Source organism: Apaloderma vittatum, unplaced genomic scaffold (assembly GCF_000703405.1).
Source record: "Apaloderma vittatum isolate BGI_N311 unplaced genomic scaffold, ASM70340v1 scaffold34096, whole genome shotgun sequence".
Taxonomy (NCBI): domain Eukaryota; kingdom Metazoa; phylum Chordata; class Aves; order Trogoniformes; family Trogonidae; genus Apaloderma; species Apaloderma vittatum.
Window position 1 is genome coordinate 15,824 of NW_009724051.1, and position 26,639 is coordinate 42,462.

Below are 26,639 nucleotides of genomic sequence, written 5' to 3' on the forward strand. Positions count from 1 at the left end.
ATGCTCCCCAGCCTGCGATCACGTGTCAGGCCCTTGGAAGCCAACCCAGCTCCTTCCCCTGGCGCGGTTGCTCCTTCCACCACGTTACAGTAAGCGAGTGTGTGCAAGGAGGAAGCCCCACGTCTCATCTCCGACCCCGTTGGCACAGGCACCCCTTCCTGGTAGGCACACGGAATTTTGCTGCCTTTCAAGATGAAAACGGCCGGGAGTGCAGGAGACCGAGTGCTGCTTTGCTCAGCGAGGATTTCCTCGGTTTTGCTTAAAGGCTGAGGAATGTCTAACACTAACTAGATCCAGATGTGCCTACTTGGCAGCCCGCTGCCGAGACATTACCGAGGGGACGCCGGATCAGCGCTATCAAATGGGATGTAAGTATCTATTATATATGTTTGATCAGGGCGTGTTGGGGAGAGTTGTGCAGCGTGGAGACTGTCCTTACTGCTTTCCTTTTCCTCCAGCCTGAGGCTTTTCTCTTTCTGCCTCACTGCTCTTGCAGTGTTGTTAGAGGCACAAACCTGAACTGCGGTGGTTAACGCACAGCAGGGTCGGCTACAGGCTCTGAACACCAAGTCTCCGGCCCTGCTATGTCTTACTTTCCAGAGAACTTCCTTTGGGTGTTTTAGGTTGTTATTACAGAAAAAAGTTTGAGGTTTCTTTAGACAATGCCTCTCGTGCTCCGAGAGGGGGTTTCCTCCCAACCGCGAACATGTTCCAGTGGCGGCATGATACATTAACAAGCCATTCCTCGTCAGTAAAAGGACATGAATCTTGCCCCTGCATTCCACTACTGCATGCTTTGAGCAAAAGACGGGAGTCTGAGCTCTCTAGCATCGCAAAGAAAGAAAAAAAATTTAGCCCCAGTGAAAGAGGCAGTTACTGATAAAATTTTTTAACAGCTTTTGGGCAGACTCTGATAAGCTTACGTGTCGGGCATCATCCTGGGATTAGCGGGGCAAGTCAGCATGTACTCCCTCTCCTGTTCATGTCAGGGTGTACCAATACATCCCTGCTAATGCACTGGAATTGCTGGGGTTTAGGGCACATCAGGCAAATTATTTCTCAGATGAGAAGCTGGTCTGAGACCTGAAAAGGCAGGGAGTGCTGCAGCCTGGGGAGGGCTGGGAAACGAGGGCGGTTGTTTTAGTGGAGCTGTTTCTTATCCCTTCACAAGCCCACAAGGGTTTATTCTCTTTCTGAGGCCAAGGGAAATGAATGTTTGCAAGAGAGAGGGCAGATTCCTCACCCTGTGCTTGGCTGCTCCAGGCCAGGGGCCCATTTCCCCAGAGAACTTGAGGTGTGAGCTGAGCTGCAGAGCTCTCCATAATTCTGAAAATCAGACCACCTACATGTAAGGCTGCACCTGGAATTAGGAAAGTACCTCTCAAGGCTGCTAAGCCTGCAGAAGATAATTGCACGTTACCTTCTCCTACCTTGGGGGCAGCCGAACGCTCTCATTAGAGATGTGCTGCTGCTGCACTTAGGAGGAGGCTGGAGGAATTCTCCCATTTGCTGGGGCCTGCCACAGCGTGCCTGGCAGTAGCACAGTCCTGCACGGGCACTGCTCTGATGATGCATCCTGCCCCGAAAGGGCCAGGGAAACATCCTGCATGGCTTAAATGGAGCCGAGCTGCAGTGCCCAAATGCTGCCACGTGTACGCAAGTGACTTACCCCAGTCAGCAGGGCGATGAGAGGAGCGGTGCAGGCAGTCAGCGTTCCCTGGAGGTTTTGGGGATGGTCGTGCACGCAGCCAGTGCTGCCCAGCGCCATCAGGGTTCCCATGCACAGCTGCTGCCGTGTCACACAATTCCCTGCCAGGGATGGTGCGAGTTTCTTTCTGGGACCCCTGTACGTGAGAGCAGACATCTTAGCAACCACCGCCAGCCTTCGCATAGCAGCTCTCTGCAGTTTCTCTGCATTTCAGCTTGTACACTTCATAAAAGCTTCGCCGACTGCAGGGAAAGCTAAAAGTATGCAGCCACTTGCAAGCAGCTGCCTAACGCGTGACTGGCATTGTGAAGGAATAAAATGGGACTGGAATAAAATGGGACCAGCTGGGAAGCTGATGAAAGCACATATTTCAGGACTGGGGCAAGCAGAGAGATAAATAAGGCACCCTGTCCTACAGCAGCGTGGATCTCAACCATGTATTTGCGCTCGCCTGAGAAGTGGCTCCACTAGGAAAGTTGGAAGCTGCTTTTGGAGCAGGGCCTGCATTTCAGTTACCTGCCTGCGCAGCACCTCAACCAACAGAGCTTTTGCCTCCAGGTGCTGCAACACAAGTATAGCAGTGGTGACGCGCAGCCCTGCTGCGTTGGTAGCACCGGTCAGCAGCAAGCAGTGCGAGCAGTGCCGTGGTGTGCGGCCGAGAACCTCGAGCCTCTGCCCCTCTGCACTGCATTCGTTTGGCTCTGGCCCACAATCCCGATACCCTGGGAAAGCTCTCTTAAGACATTCAGCTAACGAAATCCTACCGCCTGTCCTCAGTTTGGTTACAGACTTCAAAACTTCTTAAGCAGCCGAATGAGATGGGCTCTTTTTTCTGGTAAGGCAGCTTAGCGATCGCTTTGGTTACTTCATTTTTCTAGGGCTTTGCACTAACCATCTGTGCAAAAGGGTGTCTCTTGTATTTCAGCCTGCCCTGTCTGCTACTCAAAGCTACTCCTGTAGCTCCAAGAGAGACCTCTTCACAAGCACCTTGTAATGCAGAGCAGAGAATTTTCTGGCACCAAAGCCACTTGAAGCATCAACTCTGATGAGGTATTGATTTTGCCTGGAGGAAAAGAAAACAAACTCAATCAAAAAAGAATCTAGGCGGTAACAAAACTTGTTACATGACACCCAAATACAGAAATTAAAGAGGACTTTCTTCCCCTGCTCCAACACAGAGATATTTCTCCCCTTTAAACACCCTAAAATCAGCTCAAACAGATAAACTCAAGTTGTTTCATTCATGTTTTTGTACATGGGGCAGGAAAAGCCCAGTGCTGGAAGCTGACACATTTCACTGTGACCCACAAGTGTGTGATGCAAAATGAAGACCTGCCTGCACAAAACCTGCACCGAGATAACTCAGCTGAGTTTGAAACCTCTGCCTTAGCATTTCCCTTCAGGTGCCTGTACAGGGGTAAGAGAAGGATGGTGCCCCAATGCCGCTTGAAGAGAGCAGAACAAGTGATCCCCATGCAAAAAAATGAGCGCTGCTCATGTCTGCGTGTTCAGCAAAGCATTTAAACTAAACTGGTGCAGACACAGAAGTCAAACACCCTCCTGACCCTTGAGGGGCTTGGAGGAGGGGACCAAGAGAGAGTCAGTAGGAAGATGTAGTCACCAGAGCTACAGTCGGCACGGACTCGTTACTGTCAGTCAGCATCTTGGTCTGGTGGGATAAAGCTGGTCTGTGCATGTCTGTTTTACACAGTCCCAGCTGCAGGATAGGCATAGGGTGTATTGGACCAGCATTGTTACCGCTGGGTTCTCGAGCAGCATCAGGAGCAGGCGGTGGCAGAGGAACAACAGCACAAGGTGAGGAGGGGAGTGGGAGCTTGATTTGTTCTTGTTGAGTGGCACAGGGTGGAAAAAACTGCTGGAAACAAGGTGAGACAGGGACAGGCACACAGACCTCCCCACAGCGGGCCAGAGCCTGGGTCTTGACTTCCAGCACCGGGTGTTACAACCCAACTTTGCTCTTGTGAAATGTGTTCAACCAACATGAAATGAAAAACCTCAAGCATTGCTTTGAAGCACCCCCACCACCCATAATTTTCCAAGTTCCCTTGAGGACTGCAAAAAGGTCATTGAAGTCATGGATCCTCAACACTTTAGCTCATTTTGCAGAGAAACAGTTAAGACATCCCCATCGGCAACCAGACCCCTCAAAGGCACGCAGCCCCACCACTGCCCAACCCAAACCTACCAGTGGCAGCTCCAGCTTCAGGAGTGAGGAGGAGCTGGGAGGGAGACAGAAGGGCTTCGCATGCAGCAGGGAAGCAAGATGACCCAGGGACAGCTCACAGCCTTGCTTCCCATGATCAGGGCTGGCTCAAGTGTGCAGCAGAGCTCGTTCCAGTGTTTCATACCCTCTCGGCGTACCAATTTTTCAGCTTGCCTTGCTATCATAGCCACTTTTCCTGAGGTTGGGTGGGGTAAATAATGACTCTTCAAGGCACAAAGCAACATGCCAGAAGCACCAAAGCTTCTTAACTGAATTTAGGAAGAGGATCCAGTGGCTTTTCCCCACCTGGGCCCATGTGAGCAGAAGTGCCAAAGTGATGGAGACATGACAGCTGCTGCAAAAGAAGGAAGTTTCCAGGATGAGCTCAAGGCTTCACGTCATTCACATGGGAATGAGGGACTAGTAACCTAAAAAAAAAATTTAAAACCCCATAATTTAACTGTTTTTATTGCAGTGTTCCTTGGCCATATTTCAGAATCCTCTTCTCAAATAAATGAAAACCAGGAGGAGGACTGGGACCTCTGCCCAAGTGTGCAACAGTGCCGGTCAGATTCCCCATCTGGATGCTCACCAAGGGGCCTTGCTCAGCTCCAGCCATTTCCAGCCTTCAAAGCTTTTTGTGGCCTCTCAGGCCATGCAGGCTGCAGCCCCCTTGGTCCTTCCAGCACATTCCCTACATACGGGCTCCCCACGTTGCTACCTCATGCCACCTCTTCCCAGAGCCCAGCTCAGCCCTCCAGCATCCCTGGTGCTCAGAGCCCAGCGTGTGACACTCCCCACCTTCGCCGGGACCCGCCTTGTCCCACGTTGGGGCAAACTGCACCGTCTCGCTCAGACCCACTGGAGCTGGACTCGAGATCCCTACTGTAGCCATCTCTGGAGAGCCAGAGAGGGACAAGTGCCCATTTTTCCAGTCTTGGAGGAGTGTCTGCCTTGGATGCAGACAGGCAGCTGTGCAACGAAACGCTCTGCTGCGCTCACATCTCTTTTGCTTGGCAGCAGATATTTTCTGCTCGCTTTGCCCTGTGATTTTTTTTTCTCCCTCAGTGCTCATGTTGAGGTGGGTGAATAATCTTTTTTGGCTCTAGGACATACTCAAATGCCTGCCAGAACCATCAGTCCCTCTGAATTCAGGAACAGGACAGTTTTTCCCACACTGACATCCATGGGATAGAGCTCTACACCTCTGTAATAATCGAGGGTATTTCCTTCAAAAGAGGCAAATAGCTAACAAAGACTGGAAAATCCATATAATTTGATCAAAGATTCTCTTCAAGGACTGACAACTTTTTTGAAAACGAGATGTCTACATTCAGCACCGAACTGGTTTATTTCAGCATGAAAATCACTATTTCAGATTCTTTTCTTTCAATAAATGAAAACACAGAAGAAAATCTGGGCTGTTAGCCCAGGCTTGTAACAATTCAGGGTTTTTCTTGGCATTTTCAAGGGCTCTTACTGCCAGATTCCGAGATCCTGGCAAGATAAATCTGTAAGTCATGGAAATGACGAGTTTCATGACACACACATTTTATTCCAAATCCTTGTCGATAAAATTAAACACAGGAAAGAGCCAGGACTTTCATCCAGCTCCTTAATTACCATCTGGAGCCTGGCAGCTGAAATCAGATCAAGCTTTTGCATAGAAAAGGGGAAGAAAAAAAATAATACTATTACAGGGGGGAAAGGAGATGAGACTTTACAAAGAGGTTGAGTGGAGACACAAACAACCCAACATTATCAGGGTCTGTCCCATCAGGGGCTCCCCATGTCCCGCTCACTTTGGAGACAGCACAGAGCCGAGCAGCACCTCCGTAAAGCTCAGCTTTGGGGACAGCACAGAGCCGAGAAGCACCTCCGTAAAGCTCAGCTTGGGAGACAGCACAGAGCCGAGAAGCACCTCAGTAAAGCTCAGCTTTGGAGACAGCACAGAGCCGAGCAGCACCTCCGTAAAGCTCAGCTTTGGGGACAGCACAGAGCCGAGCAGCACCTCCGTAAAGCTCAGCCCATCACTACAGAAGAAGCAATAACGACCCAGTTTTAGTTCTTTGGAGCTTTTTGAGACAGGATCCCTATCTTGATAGCACCCAGCAAAAATGCTTGCGCACAATGCACAGAAGAGGGACAGACCTCTGGTCCTCACGGGATCCCGTTCGGTGGCACGGTGGGTGTGCAGCAGGACCGTCCTTTCCAAATTCCCAGAGCTTCTGGAAAACCACCGGAGGCAACCCAAGGGAAAGCCTGCCGGGAACCACGTCTTGACAGATAAAGGAGGATTTAGCAGAAACCTGAAACACAGTGGGTTGTTGCAGAGCACCGCCATCAGGACTTGGTGAGGGTAACTTGCACTTGTGAAAGGTAATTTGCGAAACGCAAAGTAACGTCCTGTGCACCGTACAAGGGATTGTTTCACGAGGCTGAAAACAGTTACGAGCCAAGTCATGTGGCCGAAAGAACATAAACGGAAAACAGCTTCTGCTTATTATAAGCATGTTAACAGCAAAATTCTACAATCCTGCTATTAATATCAAAGCTCTAACAGTTAAAACATTTGACTGGCCTAGGAGAGAAGTGAAAGGTACAGTAAAAAAAAGCCAATACATCGAAAAAAACTCCAGCAATCTCTTCTAGAAACCAGAAAATGGCAAGGAATGCGTCCTGAGGATAAAAGCCTCCTCAAGACAAGGAGAAAATTACTTTAAATGCCTTACACTAAGGCACAGATAAGCCATCTGCTAAAATAAATTTTTCAGTAATACTGGAGACAAAGCAGAAGAGGTCAGTAAATCTTTTGGAGCTGCACTTGGGGTAAAGATAGCTGATGCCATATGATGATGATGATGAAACACTCTCAATTTCAACAGTAACTTGGAGATGCAGCTAACCAGTAATGAAAAAGCAAAGGATTTTAAAATTATGAGGTCCAAGTAACGTGCATCTAAGATTTTTAAAGGGCCTTGCCAAGAAATCAACTGGTTTATTAATTTTGCTTTCTCTAAGTCTTGGAATATTGCCTAGATCTCACAGGGTCTGGAGGTAATGATGTGCCACTATTTCAATATTTCATAACTACAGACTCGCCAGCCTGATTTTGAGCTTCAAAAAGATGTTGTATGGCTCATGCAAAATTGACAATTAGCAGGTGATGCAATCCACGACAGTGAAAAAAGATTTGCTGAAAACAGATGCCACCTAACTGACCTATTTTAGGTCATAATCACAGCAAATAACAATATTCTTACCAAGCACTTTGGTGCTCCACCAGATGTTTGAGTCGGTAAGCAGCTACAGGGCTCGACCGGAGGCAGCGCATCCATCCATCCGTGTGCTCCCCAGGCTGACAGTGCTCAAAACAGTGAGCTGCAGGAATAAATTACGTAGGAAGCTGCAAGTCCTGGCTCCTCCACCCTTTTCAGTCCTCAGTAAGGAGTGCTCCTTAAGTGAAGGCAGACCAATGCTCAACCGGGCAGCTTTCAAGAAGTTTTTGGATATGATCTCAGCTAATTCAAGATAGAAATACCTTCAAAGGTAGCTTCTACTAGTACAGCACAGCAAGGTAGAGATGTAAATCACACACGAGCGTAAAACATTATCAGTGGATGTATAAAATAGTTACATGCACTTGTGGGAAAATTTTTCGGTGGAGCTAGACTTTTAGAAACATGATTCTTGCTGGTGGCTGTAGGGATTACGATTGTTGCCTGCCTTCTCCAGGAGCCTGGAGTGGCTCTCAGGTCCCCTCTGCTAAACTCAGCTGTTGAGCTGCTGGGGGAAACAGCAGCAATGTGAAGACCTGCCTTTGCTGCAGCTCCAGACACTTGACCAGCTCTTCCCCTGAACTATGGTTACGTGCTGCTTTCTGCCTTCATTATTTTTTTGTTTGTTTGCAGCTGAGGAACTGATCGAATGAGACAGATCTCCAGGAGAAGCGTAAGTGAGGAATCAGATCTTGTACTTCAAAAGACAGCTTCATCTCTCACACTTGAACGAAACATTCCTAACACCAGGCTCTGCCTTGCTTTTGCATATTGGGATTTACTTACCCACCTCCTGCTTACTCGTTAGGGTGATCTGCCAGAGGCTAAACACCCATGCCCCTTCTAACCTTATTAATGGAAGTTATTTATAATGATTTAATATTTTTTAAAGATTCCCAGCAGGAAAAAGGCTCTATGTGCGTTCAAGAGAGTGCCTGATGTATTTATTCTGAAGGCACAGCTGCGACTGTTTGCAGGGAAACACCAGCAACACGCTGCGCCTCAGCAGCCAGCTCTGTGCCTCCTGGTTTTAACTCAGGAGGGGTAAAAGCAGCAAGAAAGTTACCAAGTTAGGGGGGAAAAAAAATTACGGAAGAATGGTATTGTTCATAACTTTCCACCTTGTCCTTCCCAAAGCACTGGAATCTCTGAAACGGCAAAACACGTTCAGCAGAGAGGGATGTGCGAGGAAGTGCTTAGGGAGGGGTTTTCAGGACATGCTCGACCAACCAAGTCACAGAGCCAGAGCACCAGGATCAGCGTTAGGTTTGCAACCCGTGCTCCTTTCGGGAAGTTCCTTAACACGTCTCGGTGTGTGTGCTTCAAAGCTGCCCAACTCTCGTTGCTGATGCACCCTGTGTTTATTTTCAGATGGACGTTGGTGCCAGACAGCTCGGACACAGCGTTTAACAGTTGCACGAACACCGGGGAGACAATGAGAGTTCGTCTCAAAGGGGATGCGATCTGCACCCTCTTCCTGCTGGTAGCGCTTTGCTCTTTACTCTATTCCCAACTGGAACATTTAGTCCCAGGAGGAAACAAGGAGCCACCACAGAAGAAGCCTTCAGTAGCATCGAAAATATTCTCTGACCCCAGAGCACCTTGGAGACCGATGCCAGCAGAGGCAACGGTACCCAGACCTCAGATAACTCCTACCGTTAGACGAACAGAAGCAGCCAACAACAGGGTCCAAACTACAACTCCACCCCCATTGACTGATTCTGCCTTCAACTTCAAGCGCTACCTCCTAAACAAGGATAACAGGAACTTCAATCTCCTCATTAACCAGCCCAAGAAATGCAGGAAGACACCCGGAGGTCCCTTTCTGCTCATCGCTATCAAGTCGGTAGTTGAAGACTTCGACAGACGCGAGATCGTCCGGAAAACTTGGGGCAGGGAGGGTTTGGTGAACGGGGAGCAGATCCAGCGGGTGTTCCTCCTGGGCACACCAAAGAATAGGACAGTGCTGGCAACATGGGAGACCCTGATCCACCAGGAGAGTCAGACATACCGGGACGTTTTACTCTGGGACTTCATGGACACTTTCTTCAATCTAACCCTGAAGGAGATCCACTTCCTGAACTGGGCTGCTGAATTCTGCCACAATGTGAAATTTATTTTTAAAGGTGACGCCGATGTTTTTGTCAACATCGAGAACATTGTTGACTTCCTTGTGAGACATGATCCCACCGAGGACCTCTTTGTTGGGGACATCATCTACAACGCCCGCCCCATCCGTGTCCGAAAGAGCAAATACTACATCCCAGAGACCATGTATGGGCTCAGCATCTATCCAGCCTATGCAGGAGGAGGAGGGTTTTTGCTGTCCAGCCGCACCATGAGGAAGCTCTCTAGGGCTTGCGGAGAGGTTGAACTCTTCCCTATCGACGATGTCTTTTTGGGCATGTGCTTGCAGAGAATCAACCTCAAACCTACTTCGCATGAAGGATTTAAGACCTTTGGCATTGTCAAGCCCTCTGCCGCCCCACACCTACAGACATTTGACCCCTGTTTTTACAAAGATCTCATGGTAGTTCACAGTCTGAAAGTTGCTGAGATCTGGCTAATGTGGAACCTGCTCCACAGCCCACATCTTTCCTGTACGCAGAAGAAGCAAGTGAAGAAGCCTTTCCAATGGAAAAAGAAAGCTCAAGTAACACAGGCATCACCCTTCAAATAATGCAGGCAGACCACAGCACTAACACGTAACAAACCGGTCGAGAAAAGGAACCTGGAACCGTTGCAACCAAATGAACCAACTTTAGAAGTAGAGCATTTTAGCACATCTTATTTGCAATGTTATCAAGTAACGACAAACTGTTGCAGGAATTTGCCAAAATCCCATGTTTGCACACACGTACCATGTAGGTCCTTCTCCATTAATGAGTCAAAATGATCATAATGGTATCTTTAATTTATTATTATTTATTAGAATTACAGTAGTGCTTAGTGGGCCAACGTGTAAAAGCACATTGCAAAATGCAGTCCTTGGCGATTTTTTCACCATTGTCAGAAATGTGAGAAACGAAAGAAAACAGAGGACAGGAGATGATGCCAAGGAGCACAGGGATCGTTGTCAACTTGGACTCACTGACAGATGACCAAACTGCACAGTACCTAAGAGTAAAGGAAAACGAGTCACCTCAGTGTACGCTCAAATCAGCGCGGCCTGGTTGGCTTATCTGTAGGCTTTGTAAGAGACGAAGAAAAGAACAAGTAACACCCACTGAAACGGAGTGTTCTCTACATTGCAGATGGACTGGACAACAGAAAACAAACTGGAGGCTGAGGCTGGCATGGCTGGTTGAGCAAAGGACAGCTAAGTAGACTTAAAGAAAGGACAAGGACTTTGAGTTGATCCCTCTGAGTCTCTATTTTTAATTACTCGTGGCAACACCTCAGTTCACATACGTGCTCCATTGACAATCTCAGGATTCAGGAGACGAGTTTTTGGCACTTCCATGAGCTCAGGCTCTCTACATTATGCTGACTGTAACTGAGTGAGAACTCAAAGGTCATCCGCAACAGCACATCTAACCCACATCTTCAACAGGTTTTTGCATTTGGAGAGATCCTTTGGCCTTCGCCTGTGAGGGTAAAGCCACACAGAGCTGCTGCTTGCATCACATTTTGGAGCTTCTTAAAACCAAAGGAAAACTTGTCAATGGACTGGACTGGGTTCTATAGACCTCAGAGCTCTTGCCTGGCACACCATCAACTGCAAAGAGCAGCCGAGACTTTTCATATTGCTGCGAGTGTCAGGTGAAGCGAGAAAGTAGTCATCAGATAAAAGGGCTTCAGAATAAAAGCCTTTCCAAATTTATTTCAACAAAGCAAAGAGTCAAAGCAATCTTTCTGGTTGACTTCCCAAGTCCCAGCCAGTCTGTAACTTTGTAAGTATTCTAAGCATCAGACAGGAACACCAGATTGCTTATTTTTTCCAAGAATAGTCAATGCTTTGAAGCATTTTAGTTTTCTTCCAGCAGTAGATTACCTTAAAAGAACATCCTTTTTTTGGACATCAGAGGGGCTGAATTCCTCTAAATCAGGGTTAACGAGCTATGGAATTCATGGAGCAATGATCCTGAATTCACCTCTGATACTGTGTTTGTTAATTCTTTTGCCATTTTTTCCCCCTCCGCATTTTGCTATCCATTAGAGAGCCCACAATGTCATCAGAATGTCCAGGAAGTTGCTTTCCCTTGAACAGAGCCTGCAGCACAGCTGCATTCCTCCCACTCAGCAGCAGTTTGAACGTGGTACTCGTATTAGCTACGCACAACACGGAGGAAAGCAAGCTGGTAATATCTATCGGTAGACTACTGACAGCAATCTTACACATTATTCTCATTGTAAAAGTTTAAGCCTTACAATAATATATTTCCAAGGAAAGGTCAGCTATACAGGCATCAAAAGAGTATATGTTGTTTTGGGATACTTTGAGGATGCAATCCTCACGCACGCGAGCTTTACAAGGAGCTCCATAGGTGTGGAAATAAGCCAGAGCCTTGCTGGTGAGAGAAAGCCAGTCATGCCCCTGCCTGCTAACACGTGTGACACTCATGTATTTATGAGCTTGTACAGAATGTATTACCTGTGATTAGTTTACCGTTTGGGAAATTATTTATGCCACAATTAAAAGACAGCATGCAGATGTGCCTGTAGTTGTCAGAATGAGTCTGTCAAGTACATCTGCACACATTGTAAGACTAACACTACAGGTATTTTTCATAAAGACAGCAACACGAAAAATACATTATTCATTGTTTTGGATAACTTGATGAATCCTTCCTTATGCTGGATTTAATTTAATGGTAATGACAGAAAAATAAACATGGCTTACCTTATGATTTTCTACAAGGCAGCTAGTCAGGTTCAGCAATCCTTATTAAGATCTTCCTTTTAAGCTTGGAGATACACAGATTAGCTCCTCCCACTATAATGTCTTCAGATCTGCAATCCACCCACAATACAGCATTAATAAGTGCATTTTGCCCCAGATCAAAGTTGCTGTTCAACATCCACCTGTGCCAGCACATATCCTGACAGCTGGCAGAAACAGAACTAGAGCAAACCATTTACTCTGTTGTCTTAATCTGTGAAACAGTTCATTTCTTTCATCCAATGAATCCTAAATGTAGTATCTCTTAATGAAATGGTTTTGTTCTGGAGCTTCTGGTGCATGGCCTGTTTGAGCTGGTTTTAGAAGCTTCCACTGGCTGCAGTTGAGCTGGAAGTTCACAGACCCCATGTGTGAGCATAATGCACCGAGGAAATGCTGGAGGGCAGTGCTGCATCCCCTGCAGTTTATTAAATCCTATTTCCTGCTACAGCAGGCAAAAAGTCTTTGACTCCACTCAGATGATGGGGGTCTTTTCAGAAAATCCTAAAAGCTTCGGTGTGTATGAGTGGCAGGAAGGACCCTCTCCCGACTGTTCTGATGTGTCTCAGAAAACCTAACCCATCCCTTTCAGAATGACATTCTGAGCAGCTTTTTGGCTAAAATCCAACACACCACTCAGGGTTTTGCTGCAAAGCATTGCCTGGCAATTTTTTTCATGATTAACCCACCATGAGAAAAGAAAACATAAACCCAACCTAAGTGGGTTCCACTAGTAGCAAGGAAAGCAACCAGACTTCCTCGAGACAGGCATAAACATCTGAAGCTAACACAGTACAGTAGGTTTTATTGATCCCAGGGATCCACACACCATCAAATTTCATTCCTACTGTACATAAGTAGCCAGATTTGGTCATTATAACAGGCAGAGCTGGCTCAAATCTCACATTCAACACCTCTGAAAGCATCTCCGAACACATAAACTGGTAGCGAATGCCAAGATCCATCATTCGGCCGGGCTGCCACTGACTTGCACATCATAAAAAAGAAAGCCAAAGATGACTCTGAAGCGACCGAGTGTTAAACACTGGGCTTCCTCTCTGCAGTTTAATTATTCCTCTTTCTACAGCATGTTCTCGGAAGCAAAGCCCAGCTGCAAAATCAAACAGTACAAACTAATCAAACTGCTCAGAGAATCCTCACTAAATATTAGCACTGCCAACATTCCCCAAAGAGAATTAAAAGACCATCAAACAGGGGATGTGGGGGGGAAAATCTACCCCAAAGCCCAGTCTGAACAACCGCTGAGCCCGAGTTGTACCTTTCAGCTGGAGTTGCAGGTCTCAACATCCCTGAAAATTAGCTCTCCACATTTCCCTAATGATGCTACAAAATCTACTGATGCTTGTAAAAACAAAGAAAACTTTTAAACTCAACTTCTCATGATTTTCTAGGCTTATGGTAAGAAAACCCCTCTGAGAAACGAGTGAGGAAGCAACCCCAGAGGACAAGTGCATCTGAGTCCCTCCAAGAGTAGCAACGAGCTCCCCCACCAGTCCTGACCAGTCCAACACTCTCTCCAACTCCTCCAAACCCAGCTCATGGAACTTCTCGCTCCTCATCCCTTTCCCAGCTCAAGCCCAGTTCCAAGCCCAGGGCAAAACCCAACACCTGAACGCAGGGAGTGCCCTGTCCCCGGGGATCTAACGGGGCTGGGCACGAACAAAGATGTGGTATTGAGATAAACTTTCTCTACGGCCACCGAAGCAGCAGCAAAGGGTGAAATAATCTGGGTACCCTCTGCATTTGTGGGTGCAACAGAGCTGCCCAGTGAGGAACAGGGCAAACCTGGGATTTCAAGGCTTCAGTTTTGCAGTGGAGGTGAAAAAGGAACACGGTGATTCAGGCTGTGTTGATTATGTAGTTGATTAGGCTGCACACACTGCTTAATCATGCAGGGTTTGGGTTGTGGCGTTGTTTTTGAGAGGTGTTTTTTTGTGACTGGCATTTAAAATAAATGTTTCTCTGAAGGACGTTAATACTGGACTGAAACTTCCACTAAGTGGAATATGTAGCGTAGGTGTGTAACATTAAGGCACTTAAAAGCAGCTTCCAAAATTGCCATATATAGTACTTCAAAATGACCAAGCTAGTAACATTTAAAGGGGAATTAATTAGAGTATGAAAGGAAAAAAGGCTACTTTAAATCATTACAGTCTACTGTAATGATTTACTAAATTATTACTGTAATGATCTACTAAATCATTACGGGTACTGTCAAAATGATATCTTTCACCACAGTGAACGACCTACTCCATGAATTCCAGCTTACCTTTCCTGCTGTTTCAAGCAGTCACCATTCCCAGATCGTGGAAAGAAATGATTTTGCCTGCTGGAAAAATACACATCCCCACAAACAAAACAGAAGCCTTGGATATAAAGTTTGTCAGAGAAAACAATTTCAACAGTGACTTTATTAATTACAGCTAAAATTCATATAGGTAGAGAATATGGTACTTAACCTGAACCCTCCAAGGAACATACACCCTCTCTTGCAAAAAAAATTAAAAAATCCCTTTGTAGGTGTTTTTGCCGGGTGAACTGGCTACCCCCCGGCCTTACACAAAGCCTCCTACTTTATTAACTCCCGACTCTCTTTTAACGCTTATTACGTCTTCAGTAAGATCCATTTTTCGTTTCCCCTTATTTTACTTCTTATCTCCAAAACATCCTGGGCCATATCATACTCGAAAAGAATCGACCACAACTAATTTGTACTTTAACTCCTCAAACACACGCAGTGATTTATTTATTTGGCTACATGTGCTGTGTCAGGTTGTGCCCGACAAGGTCAGCCAGAGCATTGGTGTCATCAAGATAAAGGAGGCACAATTAAAGAAAAAGCTGTTTATGGGGCAAGAGTTGACGTGGAAACATTATTCTGCACTTGAAGACCTGTAAAACACAACCAGCCCGTGTGAAATTCTGCCCTATCAGACACCTTGGTCCTTGTCCAAATACGCCGAAGCAAGTAAATAGCTACAGCTTGGACAAAACATTTCTTTCCAAATAAGAGCCACACAGCTTTACACACACCGATTTACCCTCATATATGTTTGGAGCCATCAAATCCAAAACCTAACAGAGGTTCAGCATAGCAGAGTTGCTAACAGGTTCTAAGAACACGCAGAAAGTCCACGTGAAGTGGGCACCAACACCCTCGGTTCCCCTTTGGAAAACACCAGCTGGAATCTAACCTCCAGCCAGCCCCCGATAACGATGAATCACCTCCCTGCTGTAACACCGAGCCGTGGGAAAGATATTTCTTTTAAACCGGTTGGATGGGAGTTCTGCAACACGAACAATCATGAGCCCATGAATCAGTTCTCAGACACCACTTGATTACTCTTTAATAAAAAAATCTGTTTAGAATTAGAAGTGTGACTATTCCTGGCAAGCAAGAATTGGGTTTTCTCGACAGGAACTACATTTCAGGGAACAGAGGGTTCTAGGATTACACAGCAGCACTGATCTATATAGTACTGCCTGTAATATTCACAAGAGCCCAGGGACTGCTAGCAGGCCTAAAGGATACGGGAAGAGACGTCAGATTCACCTCCAAAGAGAAGGGCACAACAGTCACTTTTATTAAGTGTAAACAAATGAAATACTGTGGAAAATACCACAATGTTCAAGTTAAGCAGACACACGCACAAACTCATAAATTCTATGCAAAGGAAAAGGCACACATCAAAATGAGATCACATGCACAATGTGTTTTATTGCAAATGCAATTGTACTTCACATTATATCAAACGGTTTTATCATATGAAACCAAAATGATGGACCGATGCACGTTGCCAAGGCGCACGATCCGCACCAAAACCCTACAACCCTACAAGGGCACCTGCTGAGACAGGATCCGCCACAGCCCAAATCTCTCGGTTCCTTTGCAAGGGAGGTGGTGCACCCTGCCCCGCTGGCCCAGTGCTGCACCCCTCTGCAAGGAACAGCCTCCTTCGAGCTCCTCTTTCCTCTGACCCCGCCATCCTCACCTCCTCCCCCTGGGCTCCTCTCTTCCCTACTCCTTCCTGCCGTCCTTCTGCTGAGGCAAAACTACCACCAGTCCCCATCATCCAGTCGTAAACTTTTCCTGCCTGCAAGCCCTTAAGGCTCCTCACCAGCTCCCCTAATGCAGCAACAGCTTGACTTGGCTTAGTCCGAATAGCAGCAAACAAATCAAATGGCAGCAAGCAAATCAAAACACCTTGGAGAGGCGAGCTACCAACAGCTGCAATGGCAAAGGGCAGGCAAGGAAACCCAAAAGAGCTGCTCCACCTTGTCACCCCATGCCCGTCCTCCTGCTCTGCCTCTCCCCAAACCCAACTGCTTCATGCTCAGCCCAGCAGCAGCGGCCAAGATGCAAAGTTGTCTTTAATTTCTGTCTGTTAAGAGAACTTTTCGCAATGAAGGGACTGACCTAGAGAAGCGTCTGGGCTGCTGAGAAAGCACATTTCATTATCTAGACTGTTTTAGTCGCTTTGACTCACCAGAGCACTACAAGCGAAGATGGGAGTCAAGCTGTTAAACACCTCTGGTTAGCTGCTGACGTTCTGTCCTAAGCCTTGAGGTGCACGCTACAGCAGCAGTTCTGACCTCACACTTCTGAAGAATTTCAACCGAATACGCTTGAGAGCAGGATATCGGTAGCATCTGCGTAGCCATTACTCAAATCGTCCCGTCAAGAACTTATCTCCTCCTGCAGCTAATCTGGAGCCTCTACTAGAAAAAGATTAATTGACATTAATTGAAGTTATTAGCAGGATTGCTGTCATGTTTTAGTAATGAGCATGAGCATGCACACCATCTCAGCGCAGAGATCATAAAATATTCTGAGAGCACACTGAGCCAAGCATTACGCAAGGTCATTTTAGATTCCAAAACCAGAGGATGCCAGAGGAGGGAGAGCTGCATGCTCTGCCCTGTGTGACAGTTTTTTATTGCAGCCAGTGCAGGAGAAAGTGAGTCCTGTTCCTTACACCCTGCTTTAACCCCTGAGCTACGTGAAGGTAAGCAGATTTCCAATGCTTGTCTCTCAAGTACCTTGGGGCACAAGAAAGCAGTAGGAGAATTCACATTTGCTCCTTTTACTGCAGAATTTCTTCCATTCTGTTGTGCAATATTCAAACTCTTTGAAGCTTGGTTGATTTTAATGACATGAGTGTAACAATCGCACTTTTGAACATGACATAGAAGCCACAGCGTTATTTGCCATACTTTGAAGACCTTCCTTCTCCACTTCAGGGCAAAAATTTGTACTGTGTTTTTATGCATCTACTGGGAAACAGACTGCAAGTTACGTTAGTTTTTATACTGCTTCTTCGGAGAGCACACTGTATCAGCTGTAAAGAAGGAACACTAGTCAGGTACTTCATATATCACCTCTGAAAGATAGTAAAAAAAAAAAGGACTAACAACCAGTAAGAAAAAAAAAAGCAAAACCAGCCATTATTTTATTACAAAAACACCCAGCAACTGTATTTAACACAAAAACAGTAACTGAGAGTCTCATTTTATTTTTCTTTCAGTGTACATGCTCATTATTATTCCATTTAATTTACAGAAGGGCTATGTAAAACGAAATTAAAATTAGAGAGGAAACAAAAGGAAGGTTGAGGCATAGAATTTTCTTAGCAAGCAATGATCACAGGAGACAGCACAGATTGAACAGGGATTCAACAGGAGTGACACCTAGGGATAAAGGTAAACAGTAACTTTTTCCTTATCCTTTAGATTCTCCATGGGGCTTTTTCGCTTGTTTTAGCAAAACGGTTTAGAATATCACAGTATACAGGAAGACTAAATGGCAAAGAACGTCTCACACACACACCACATTTATCCCTGCTACTGGTCCAGGATCCAAAACTTCAGGTAACATTCGATTTCCTATCTCTCATTCATTGATAAACTATACAGGATTACACTGTACATGGAGTTAAAATTACAAAAATGTCATATTTACAAAATCTGTACACACATAGTAAAACTCACAAAATTGTCATCTATGTATCACAAGTTGCTACACCAAAATATTAAAAATGGGATAAAATTATACATTTCTCTTGTCCATTTTTAAAAAGGGTTCAATATTTCAAAGACAGACCACCTATTTCCCCCAAATAAGACTGGTAAGAGAACTAGAAACCTAAAATATCCTCCTGGGATAAAATGTCGCGAGCAGCATCTCCCAACTAGAAAGAAGCCTAAATCCTGTCTGCTGGGGTGGGGTGTGCAGTTAGCGTGTATGTACAGAAATGGTGAAACTACGGTAAGGATGTCTTTGGCTAAACCTTTGGCATAAATTAAAATCATACATCAAAAGTTACAGAAAAGGTTTTCCTGGTGATGGCAGAGCTCGGGAATTTCGTTCTGAGATACCATTATATACAGCTTTTCTTTCTCGAAGGAAACTGAGCATGAATAAAGGATTTTGGAACAGAGGCAAATGAGGCAACGCTATTTCTCTGTTGAATTTTTCCATAGTAAGAAAAATTGTATCAAACCTTTTCACTAAAGTCATAGAAACAACCACTTTCAGATTGGTTTTTTTCTTTTTGAAACTGCATATGAAAAAAAATCAGTAAACCAGCCACGGCAGAAAAAAAAAATTGTTTCAGCATATCAAGTACATATTAGTGCAGGAAGGTGGATAAATTTGATCCACTGTATAAATAAGCTTTATGCGCAGCGTACATTAAATAACCATCACACCCCACTCACACCCAGTACACAGATGCTCCTCAGTGAAGATAAACGTTTATCAAGTAATTAAAGTGTATGTAGTGCAAATGTTACAACCAAGTATTATGCACATGCTACTTGCTTGGTTTAAAGTTACACAAAGATGTGGTGCCTGAAATCATGGACATATATACATCCTTGTCACACTTGGTACAATGTCCTAAGCCACAGAAATACCGATGTGTTTATATCTATATATATACACATACACGTTTTCTTAAAATGTGACCACCACATCATTACAGTAACACAAACAGACTAAAATCAATACCTGCTTCCAGATGCTCCAAGGCTCAGAAAGTTTGTGCTTCTAACTCTTGCAGTCATTACGTGCCCCTCTTCCTTTTTCCCCCCTTCTGCCAGCTGAGAAGGGGGGGACAGTCTCTTCAGGTCTGTGCTGCATAGGATGAGGGCAACGGAGAGGAATAAACGACGGCACAGGCACCTAAGCTGCTTTCCTCCATCAACAGTTCCATGCCCCATGATGAAGGGTTGAGAGAATTCCCCCTCCACACTGCTCCTGGGTGGAAAGGCTTATTGAAACGAAAAAATAAAATTGAAATCATAACGTGCTTTCCATATTATAAGTGGCAGCAAATCAAGGCACGCTGTACTAATTTTGTAGCATTGAGATTAGCTGACTTTGCAGGGGATGCTCACTGGGGAAGGTCCGATGTTCTCAACTGGCTGCTGGGCCGCGTTGGGCCGTACAGAGTAACAGAAGCTATGTGATTATTCTGCATCACCTGCAAGAGGACGGCGGGGGGGGAAAAAAAAAGGAAATTAAAAGAATTGCACACCAAATGGGAATGCAGAAGAGTGAAAACGGCAAATACGGAACTGATCTGTCTGGAAAAAGAAATCCCGACAACAAAAGAAAGCAACAAGGTCTTGGCTGGTTCCCAAACGCAGTCTCTAGACTCCCGCGGCCCACTGAAACACCAGCATGCTCCACCATCACTCCCAGTCGAGCGCACGCATCTCCTGCTAGCGTGGGTTCTAGGTGGCAAACCTGAAGTTCCAGCTTTAACGTGCAAACAAACAACCTCGGAGAAGAGACTGGGAAGTTGCCTGTTTCTGCCAACAAGCTCTAAAAACACAGCCTCTCCCATGAGCTAGCTTTTACTGAAATGGGAAATAAGAAGCCAGTCATAATAACAGCAAACTCCTCTTGCTCAAACAAAATACAAAAGTTTTTCTCCTAACCTCAAAGATCATTCGTTGCAGTCCAAAGCAAAAGGTTGACCCAAATGGGTTAGTGTTGTTTGGAGATGACGACCTGAACAGAAAAGAGGAGGGGGGGAAAGGATGCATGAGGATCAGGAGCTTCTTCGGAAATAAAAACCACTCAGTAATACAAATTATGGCCTCTTTGTCATGGATTTCATCAAAAGAAAGTAAATCTACGTTATGCAACAGCACTGCCAGACTCCACGTGAGCCAGAGGACACCTCTGCTTAATGTCCCTGAGCTGTTATTAATACTCATGGAGAAAGTAATCATAAAGGTACTAACGACCTCTACAGGAAAGCTCTCTTTTCACTTAACTCAGAGAGTAAGAACCCCGAAAATAAACAGATACACACGAAGAGAGAAGCCCCATGTAATTTATTACAAATGATTTCTGAGCAAGATCCTTTCCCACTCTTCAATCTACTTTTTGTTTCAGCCTCTACCGTATGTTTTTCCTGTATGCTATTTATCCGTTTTTATTGTACCCTGTAAGATGCTGAAATAGAACTATCCAAATTTTACTAAGCAGTATTCTTCAGTATTAAGCTACCACTTGTCCTTCAGTTATTTCTCATATTTTTGGATCATATATATGACAATGGCATACATAGGATCTATTGACTGCAATGGATTTTAGATTACAGCCAAAAAAACCCCAACAAACAAACCCAGAAAATATTTACCTTTTGGTCTTTCCTGTAACTGATCAGCTTCTCAGATTGCAAGTCTGAGACATCTAAGATGTGCTCAGTAAAGCAAACTATAACACAGAAGAAAAATCCAAGGGCTCTACGTAATCACTATTTTATTCATCTTTACATGGCTTCTGTTCTAATGATCTCACTGGCATAAAGAAGGAGTAAAGGGGAAAAAAGGGCACAATGATTTAGCGGAAAAAATAATTTAAAAAAACCCCAAACTCAAAATCATACAAAAGCTTGATCAAAATATCTTGTTGGGTATAACCAAAATTGCTGCAGTATTTTCACAGTACTCATGACTTACACGTGTCCCACGATAAACCCCCGTTTCACCAAAACTCTGCAAACAGATAATGCCTATTTAACCCGACGCCCAGCTCAGTCCCAAACGTGAGGACTATTCTCTCTCCAGCCAGCTTGAAAGAACTGTACAAGAGCCACGTGTGTTCAGAAAAGCAAAGCTTCTTCAGACAGACTCCTATCCCATACAGCACACGCTGCTCTGCGATGTCGCAGTGCTGAAATGCATGTGACTGCATGCAATAAATAGCACAGACTTTTTTATACTAAAGAGAAAAATTTCTTTACATGCTGCTTCGCTCTTCTCTGGCTTTTACAGTTCAAAGAATTTTGGCCATGTTTTCACTCTGCATGTCAGTCCATTACCCCTCAGAGCAGCTATCTAGTCCTGTTAGTGGCCAAAAAGCTTGAAACTTTAAGAGCAAAGAAGCTCCAAAGTAACTAAACTCACTCTCTCTTATCAGTCTTATCCCTCCCAAGCAAAACAGAGAGAGATTTTTACCTGTGAAGTACCACTGGCTTCTCTACAGGGTGCCCCAGAAGATCCTGAATACTGTCCCACTGTAAAGGTATCAAAGACTTTGTGTTAAAAAGAGGCACAGGAAAACTCTTTATCTAGGAAGAAAGTCATGTACATTTTTGCTTCCAACATGCTCGTTTGCCAAATAATACAGAGGCTGTATTTATAGAAGCGTTCTGCGACTGACACCACACTCCGTAATGGAAACTATCCATTACTCAGGCTAAGAAATCCTCTCAAGGTTTAGTCTCATTTTTTGTAAGTTTGAATTAGAAATATTAATATAAAAATTTTCTATGGGTCTTATGGGTAAAATGTAGCTGGAAAGTCTTATAGCAGCTGTGGGAAACCTCAGGAAAATATCCTCATATATATCTTTGCAGAGGAAAAAAATAGCATCACTGCTACCTCTCCCAAAAGATTTTACTTGATTTAAGTGATAAGCTTGGAAAAGAAGAGGAAAGTTGCACTATTTAATAATTGGGTATGTCCAGCAGTTTTTATCACTCTAAGCAGACTTATTAAGAAGCTGCAGTTTCACACACAAGAGTGAAATAAGTCAAAGCACTGAAGGACGTGAGTAATTCAAATCAAAAAGCAAAGCATGACAACTTCCAGGCTGCTGACTCCAATTTTTTCTTCCCAGTATGGGACCCAAAATTCACCATGGAAAACCTTCATTTGGCACCCCAGGAGCGCCGCACTGACCTTGGCTGAACATTAACTGTAGAGACACTACTGAACACTGAAGTTTTTCAACTTAATGTAGCTCTCAAACACGCATCAGCAACTGCCCAGCTGGGAATTTCATTTAGGTGGTGAGGCTACAGAGTCTTCACGGAGTCCACTGTCATCAGGAGGTGTCACACTGGCGGTGACATTTTGCCTAAGAAACACCCCATTACTGGTACCCTTCAGAAGAAAGTGGAAGGGCACAGGGCCCTCTTGGTTAAACGCTACATGCCTTCAAGAGCTACATCAACTAGAAAAGCTTTGTGAAAATTCTGTTTAGAAATCTCTCCTCCAGCTAACATTCAGCCACCACCGTTATCGCTTTCTTATATCACTTATTTTGCTGCTTTATTTCTACCTGCAGCTATCCTATAATGCAAAGCATACAACACAGTTTGTGTGCTACTAGGAACGCCTTCAACCCTTAACGTAAGATGTGTAACCCACAAAACATAAACTAACTTTTGACCCCTTATTTTAAAACAACATAGCACAATTGCTATTATTTCTTCAAAGTGTATTGCAAATTTGGCATGGATCACTTAGACGGTTTAAGAAAAGGAAAATATTCAGTTCTGCACAGGCTTACCTTGCTGTACGTTGTACACGTTTCTGTCTGTGAATCGGCACTATCTACAAGAGAAAAACAGAGCTTTTACAGTTTATGCTTGAACAGTATCCCATGAAATCGTTTATTTCAGGAGGTTAGTTCAGATAACAGGAGACATACAAGGACTAGATCAGATCATACACAAATTTTCCAGCATTTACCAGCAACCAGAAATGTCAACAATATTGATTAAATGCCAGTTAAACTGACAAAGCTGCCTATTTACAGCAAGTTCCAAGTTCTAATGCTACATACGCTTAATCTGACACAGAAGAATGCCAAGGCAAAAGAAATGAAGTCCCTTTGCACTACATTAATGGGCCTAGCTGCTGGAGATAAAACGATGTGCCACTCCTTGAGCCCAAACCCTCGTCTGCACTTGGAGAGGAACCTGGCTACAACCGGCAGCTCGAGACTCAGGAGCCGGCAGAGAGCTTGGAAATTGCAGCCTACCTACTAAATCATCAAAGAGCTGCAGGTGAGGGCAGCTTTGCATTTATGCTTGCAGTCTTAAAAAGCAGTTGTTTGCTGGTGGTTTCAAGGACGGTTTCCTACGTACACTGGGGACTTGTGAATACTGGAAGCACCTTCCTAAAGCAGAGAGAATGGATCTCAACACTCAACAAGTCAAATACAGCAAGCAGTCTTTAATTTGATTGGAAACTCTAAATAAACATGTGCTCTTTATGTTGAAAAAGTTCAACGTCTGTGCAACTTGAACTCTGGCCGCAGAGTTATTGTCTGAACTACAGAAGGGATAACACCCTTTCATTAACACAAAGCAGCATCAGGCACTGCCACCAGACAGAGGAAGATGGGCTCTTCAGAGACTTTGTAACATTTGTTTACAACTCCTTACGTGCCCTCAACATAAGCTAGAGACTAGAAAAGTGAGTTTAAAACAAACAAAAAAACCAGACACCATCCAGAAGAGATACTGCTTGAGGTGAATAGAAATAAATTCAAGTGAATGCTTTTGAAGTACTGCGTAATAACCTGAGGGAAAATAATTTAAAAAGTCATTCTGACTATTCCCTTGTCTGAAGTACAAACCAACTTTTCTATAAGCTTGTATAGACAGACATAGTTTTTCCAGGTTTTTATTCCCCTACACACTCAAACTGCCGTGACAGCTATGGGACAATTGCACTTTATGCAGGGAAGTGAAAATCAATCAGAACAAAGAAAGCATCCCTGTCCAAAAACTCGCCAGTATTCCCTGGCTCATCAAAATACCCACTTTCCCAGCACACCTGTTAATTTTTCACATTGAGGAAGTCTACCTCATCACTGTCATCTTCAAGCAAATCAGGTTCCTCACGTGTGTCGAGACACACGCACCGAGCTGGGCACACCTTAGTACCCTGCAGACTCAGAACTACTGATTCTATCTATTTTCCTTCAAGTAGAGATTTTTTCAAATGAACACTCCAGACATCCTTTGTCTAGAGCACACAGAGTCAACATATCCTGGGTGTTTGTTCTCATTCCCAGCTAAACCAGTTTATATAAATGATCACGGGTAAGCCTTTCAAGAGCACAGCATTAAAATGTTCAACAGCGGCTTGGACTAGCTCAGAGCAGCACTACCTTACAGATTCTGAGTCTCCAGGTACGAGGTAACTGATTTTAGCAGCGTGGCAGCACTACAGAAAGCTTGCAGCTCAGTATTCATATTATCCAGGTAAACAGCACAGTGTAAGTAAAATCAGAGAAGTGCTAACTTGTCCTGAAGTATCTTCTTCACCTGAATAGAAACCCAAACCCGACATCTCTCTTCTATTTCTACAAATTTCCCTGTCAGCACCCTCTGACAACAAAGGATGCATTAGAAAGGAAAACTGATGGTACCTCCCCTTCGAGCATTTTGTGGTACACGCACCCAGACGCAGGACAACAGCTGCGCTACTCACCTCGCTTAATGACTAGCGGAATCTTGAATTCACAGCGATGGTAACTAGAAAGTGCAAATCGTAAAGCTATTAGAAAATAGAAAAGCCGACATAAACTGCCTAGCAAAAAAATCAGAGCTCTTAAGAATCAGTTTAATGAAAAGTCACATGAATGATAGAAGGAAAATGAGAGTCTCAGTGCTAACAGATTAAGGAAAGTTCTCAATTCTATTTTCTACATCAAAAAAGGCAGCAGTCTGGGAATGGCCCAATACAATTTTCTAGAGGACACAAAAGGTCCTTCAGCACAAATTACTCTGCTGTTACACAGAGTGGATGGAGAAATATGCAGCTTAGAAACTGTAGGTTACTCTGTTGCTACCACTAACTGCTTTAATTAGACATCCAATCACTTATTCTTTAACTCATATCCCTCCTCTGAAGAGTTTACATTCAAAAAGTGTTGAAAATGTTCAGAAGCATGAAATAATTATTTTTTTTAATCACTAACTGAAATAATGTCAGGAAAAATCCAGTAAATTTACCTACCAGTAAATGGAGACTCTTGTTAATATGTAGTTTGCCTCTAGCAAGACAGTTTGCACATTATAGCTGGACCAAGAACTACCTTACCTCACTTACTCCTTTAAGACGTACTTGACAACACAAAGCCATTTAAAAGGAAAAAGAAAATACGTTTTTTAAAAAATGCTAATAATGATGGCTGAAACCTCAACGGGTTTCCAGAAACACCAAAGACGCTTGGGGAAAAAATACTGGAATTCTATAAAGGGAACATAAGGTTTCCTTTTCAGATGTTTTAAAGTACTCTTTGAGACCAGTTCTTTATAGACACTCACATGTTAAAGTTGTAATGACCAGGATAATTTGTATGCAGGACAAATTTCTTCACCTTGTGAGTGTTTGCATCAAAGAGAATATCCTGTTGAACCAAAAACAGAGGCACATGAAGTAATTTGCATAGAGGAAGGTGGCTTTCCCCAAACCAACCTGAGATGAGTTACCATAGTACCTGTATATAGTGACGTGTATTTATCTCGTTGGAACCAAAATGGAACTATGAAAAACAGTATTTGAAAATAAGACTACTTGAGAATTCAAATAAATGCACATTTCCTCCAGCACTTGATCACAACTGCAGTTTCATTCACTAATATTGTCAAGTTTTCTACTGAGGTCTTGTTTTTCCTGCATGTTATTTACAGAAGTGTAGACTAAAGCAAAATAGCTGTAAGGAGGCACATGAAGGCTGAACTACATCCCACAGCTCAGCAAACTTTCACACTTGGTGTTACGGCACACCCAGCTCAGTTCTATGGGACCTGAGCGCGGATTTCAGAAACAGAACCAGTGTATGTACACATAAGGCACGGCAGAGTGGGAAAACCTAATAGAGTGTAAAAGCGTGAACAAGGAGCCCTCCATCCACTGGTGGAGACGATAAAGGGCTACTGATTGAATTTGCAAGTGCTAGAGAAAATTCAGTGTTGGTTCTCATATCCAGAGGTGCCTAAGTCAGCAATCGAGAGTTCTGCAGTCTCTCATTTCCCACAGCTTTTAGCCTACAAAAGGAATGCTGCGCAGCTAAATCAAAGCCTAACAGGAATGTTTATGGAAGCTTCCCACTCACCACTCCAAGTGTGAAATAATTGAAGAAGTAGTCATTGCACTTTGACGGGACTTGCTTGTGGGGCGAGGGTGAATGGATCTTCATCTGCAAGAAGCACATTTTTCACATGTATTGAATAACACTCACAAGGATGAATCCCACTAACAAGA

At 44.3% G+C, this 26,639-nt stretch overlaps 2 protein-coding genes across 2 annotated transcripts in view; one reads left to right on the forward strand and one right to left on the reverse strand.

Moving 5' to 3' along the window:
- The first annotated feature begins 8,645 nt into the window (after window positions 1–8,645).
- B3GNT9 (UDP-GlcNAc:betaGal beta-1,3-N-acetylglucosaminyltransferase 9) lies at window positions 8,646–11,107 on the forward strand. The gene is made up of 2 exons (XM_009872338.1): window positions 8,646–9,863; window positions 11,045–11,107. Exons 1-2 carry the CDS (start codon window positions 8,646–8,648, stop codon window positions 11,105–11,107), a joined length of 1,281 nt encoding a protein of 426 aa, XP_009870640.1.
- A 6,463-nt stretch (window positions 11,108–17,570) lies between these two features.
- Window positions 17,571–26,639, reverse strand: part of LOC104276142 (chromosome unknown open reading frame, human C16orf70) — a 33,727-nt gene continuing 24,658 nt past the window's right edge. The window contains exons 11-17 of the mRNA XM_009872337.1: window positions 26,491–26,574; window positions 25,700–25,782; window positions 24,861–24,904; window positions 22,927–22,970; window positions 21,588–21,646; window positions 20,058–20,130; window positions 17,571–19,597 (exon numbers count right to left, since the gene is read on the reverse strand). Of these exons, the coding sequence (XP_009870639.1) occupies window positions 19,508–19,597; window positions 20,058–20,130; window positions 21,588–21,646; window positions 22,927–22,970; window positions 24,861–24,904; window positions 25,700–25,782; window positions 26,491–26,574 (477 nt within the window). The 3' untranslated portion in view covers window positions 17,571–19,507. The remainder of the gene's footprint in view (window positions 19,598–20,057; window positions 20,131–21,587; window positions 21,647–22,926; window positions 22,971–24,860; window positions 24,905–25,699; window positions 25,783–26,490; window positions 26,575–26,639) is intronic.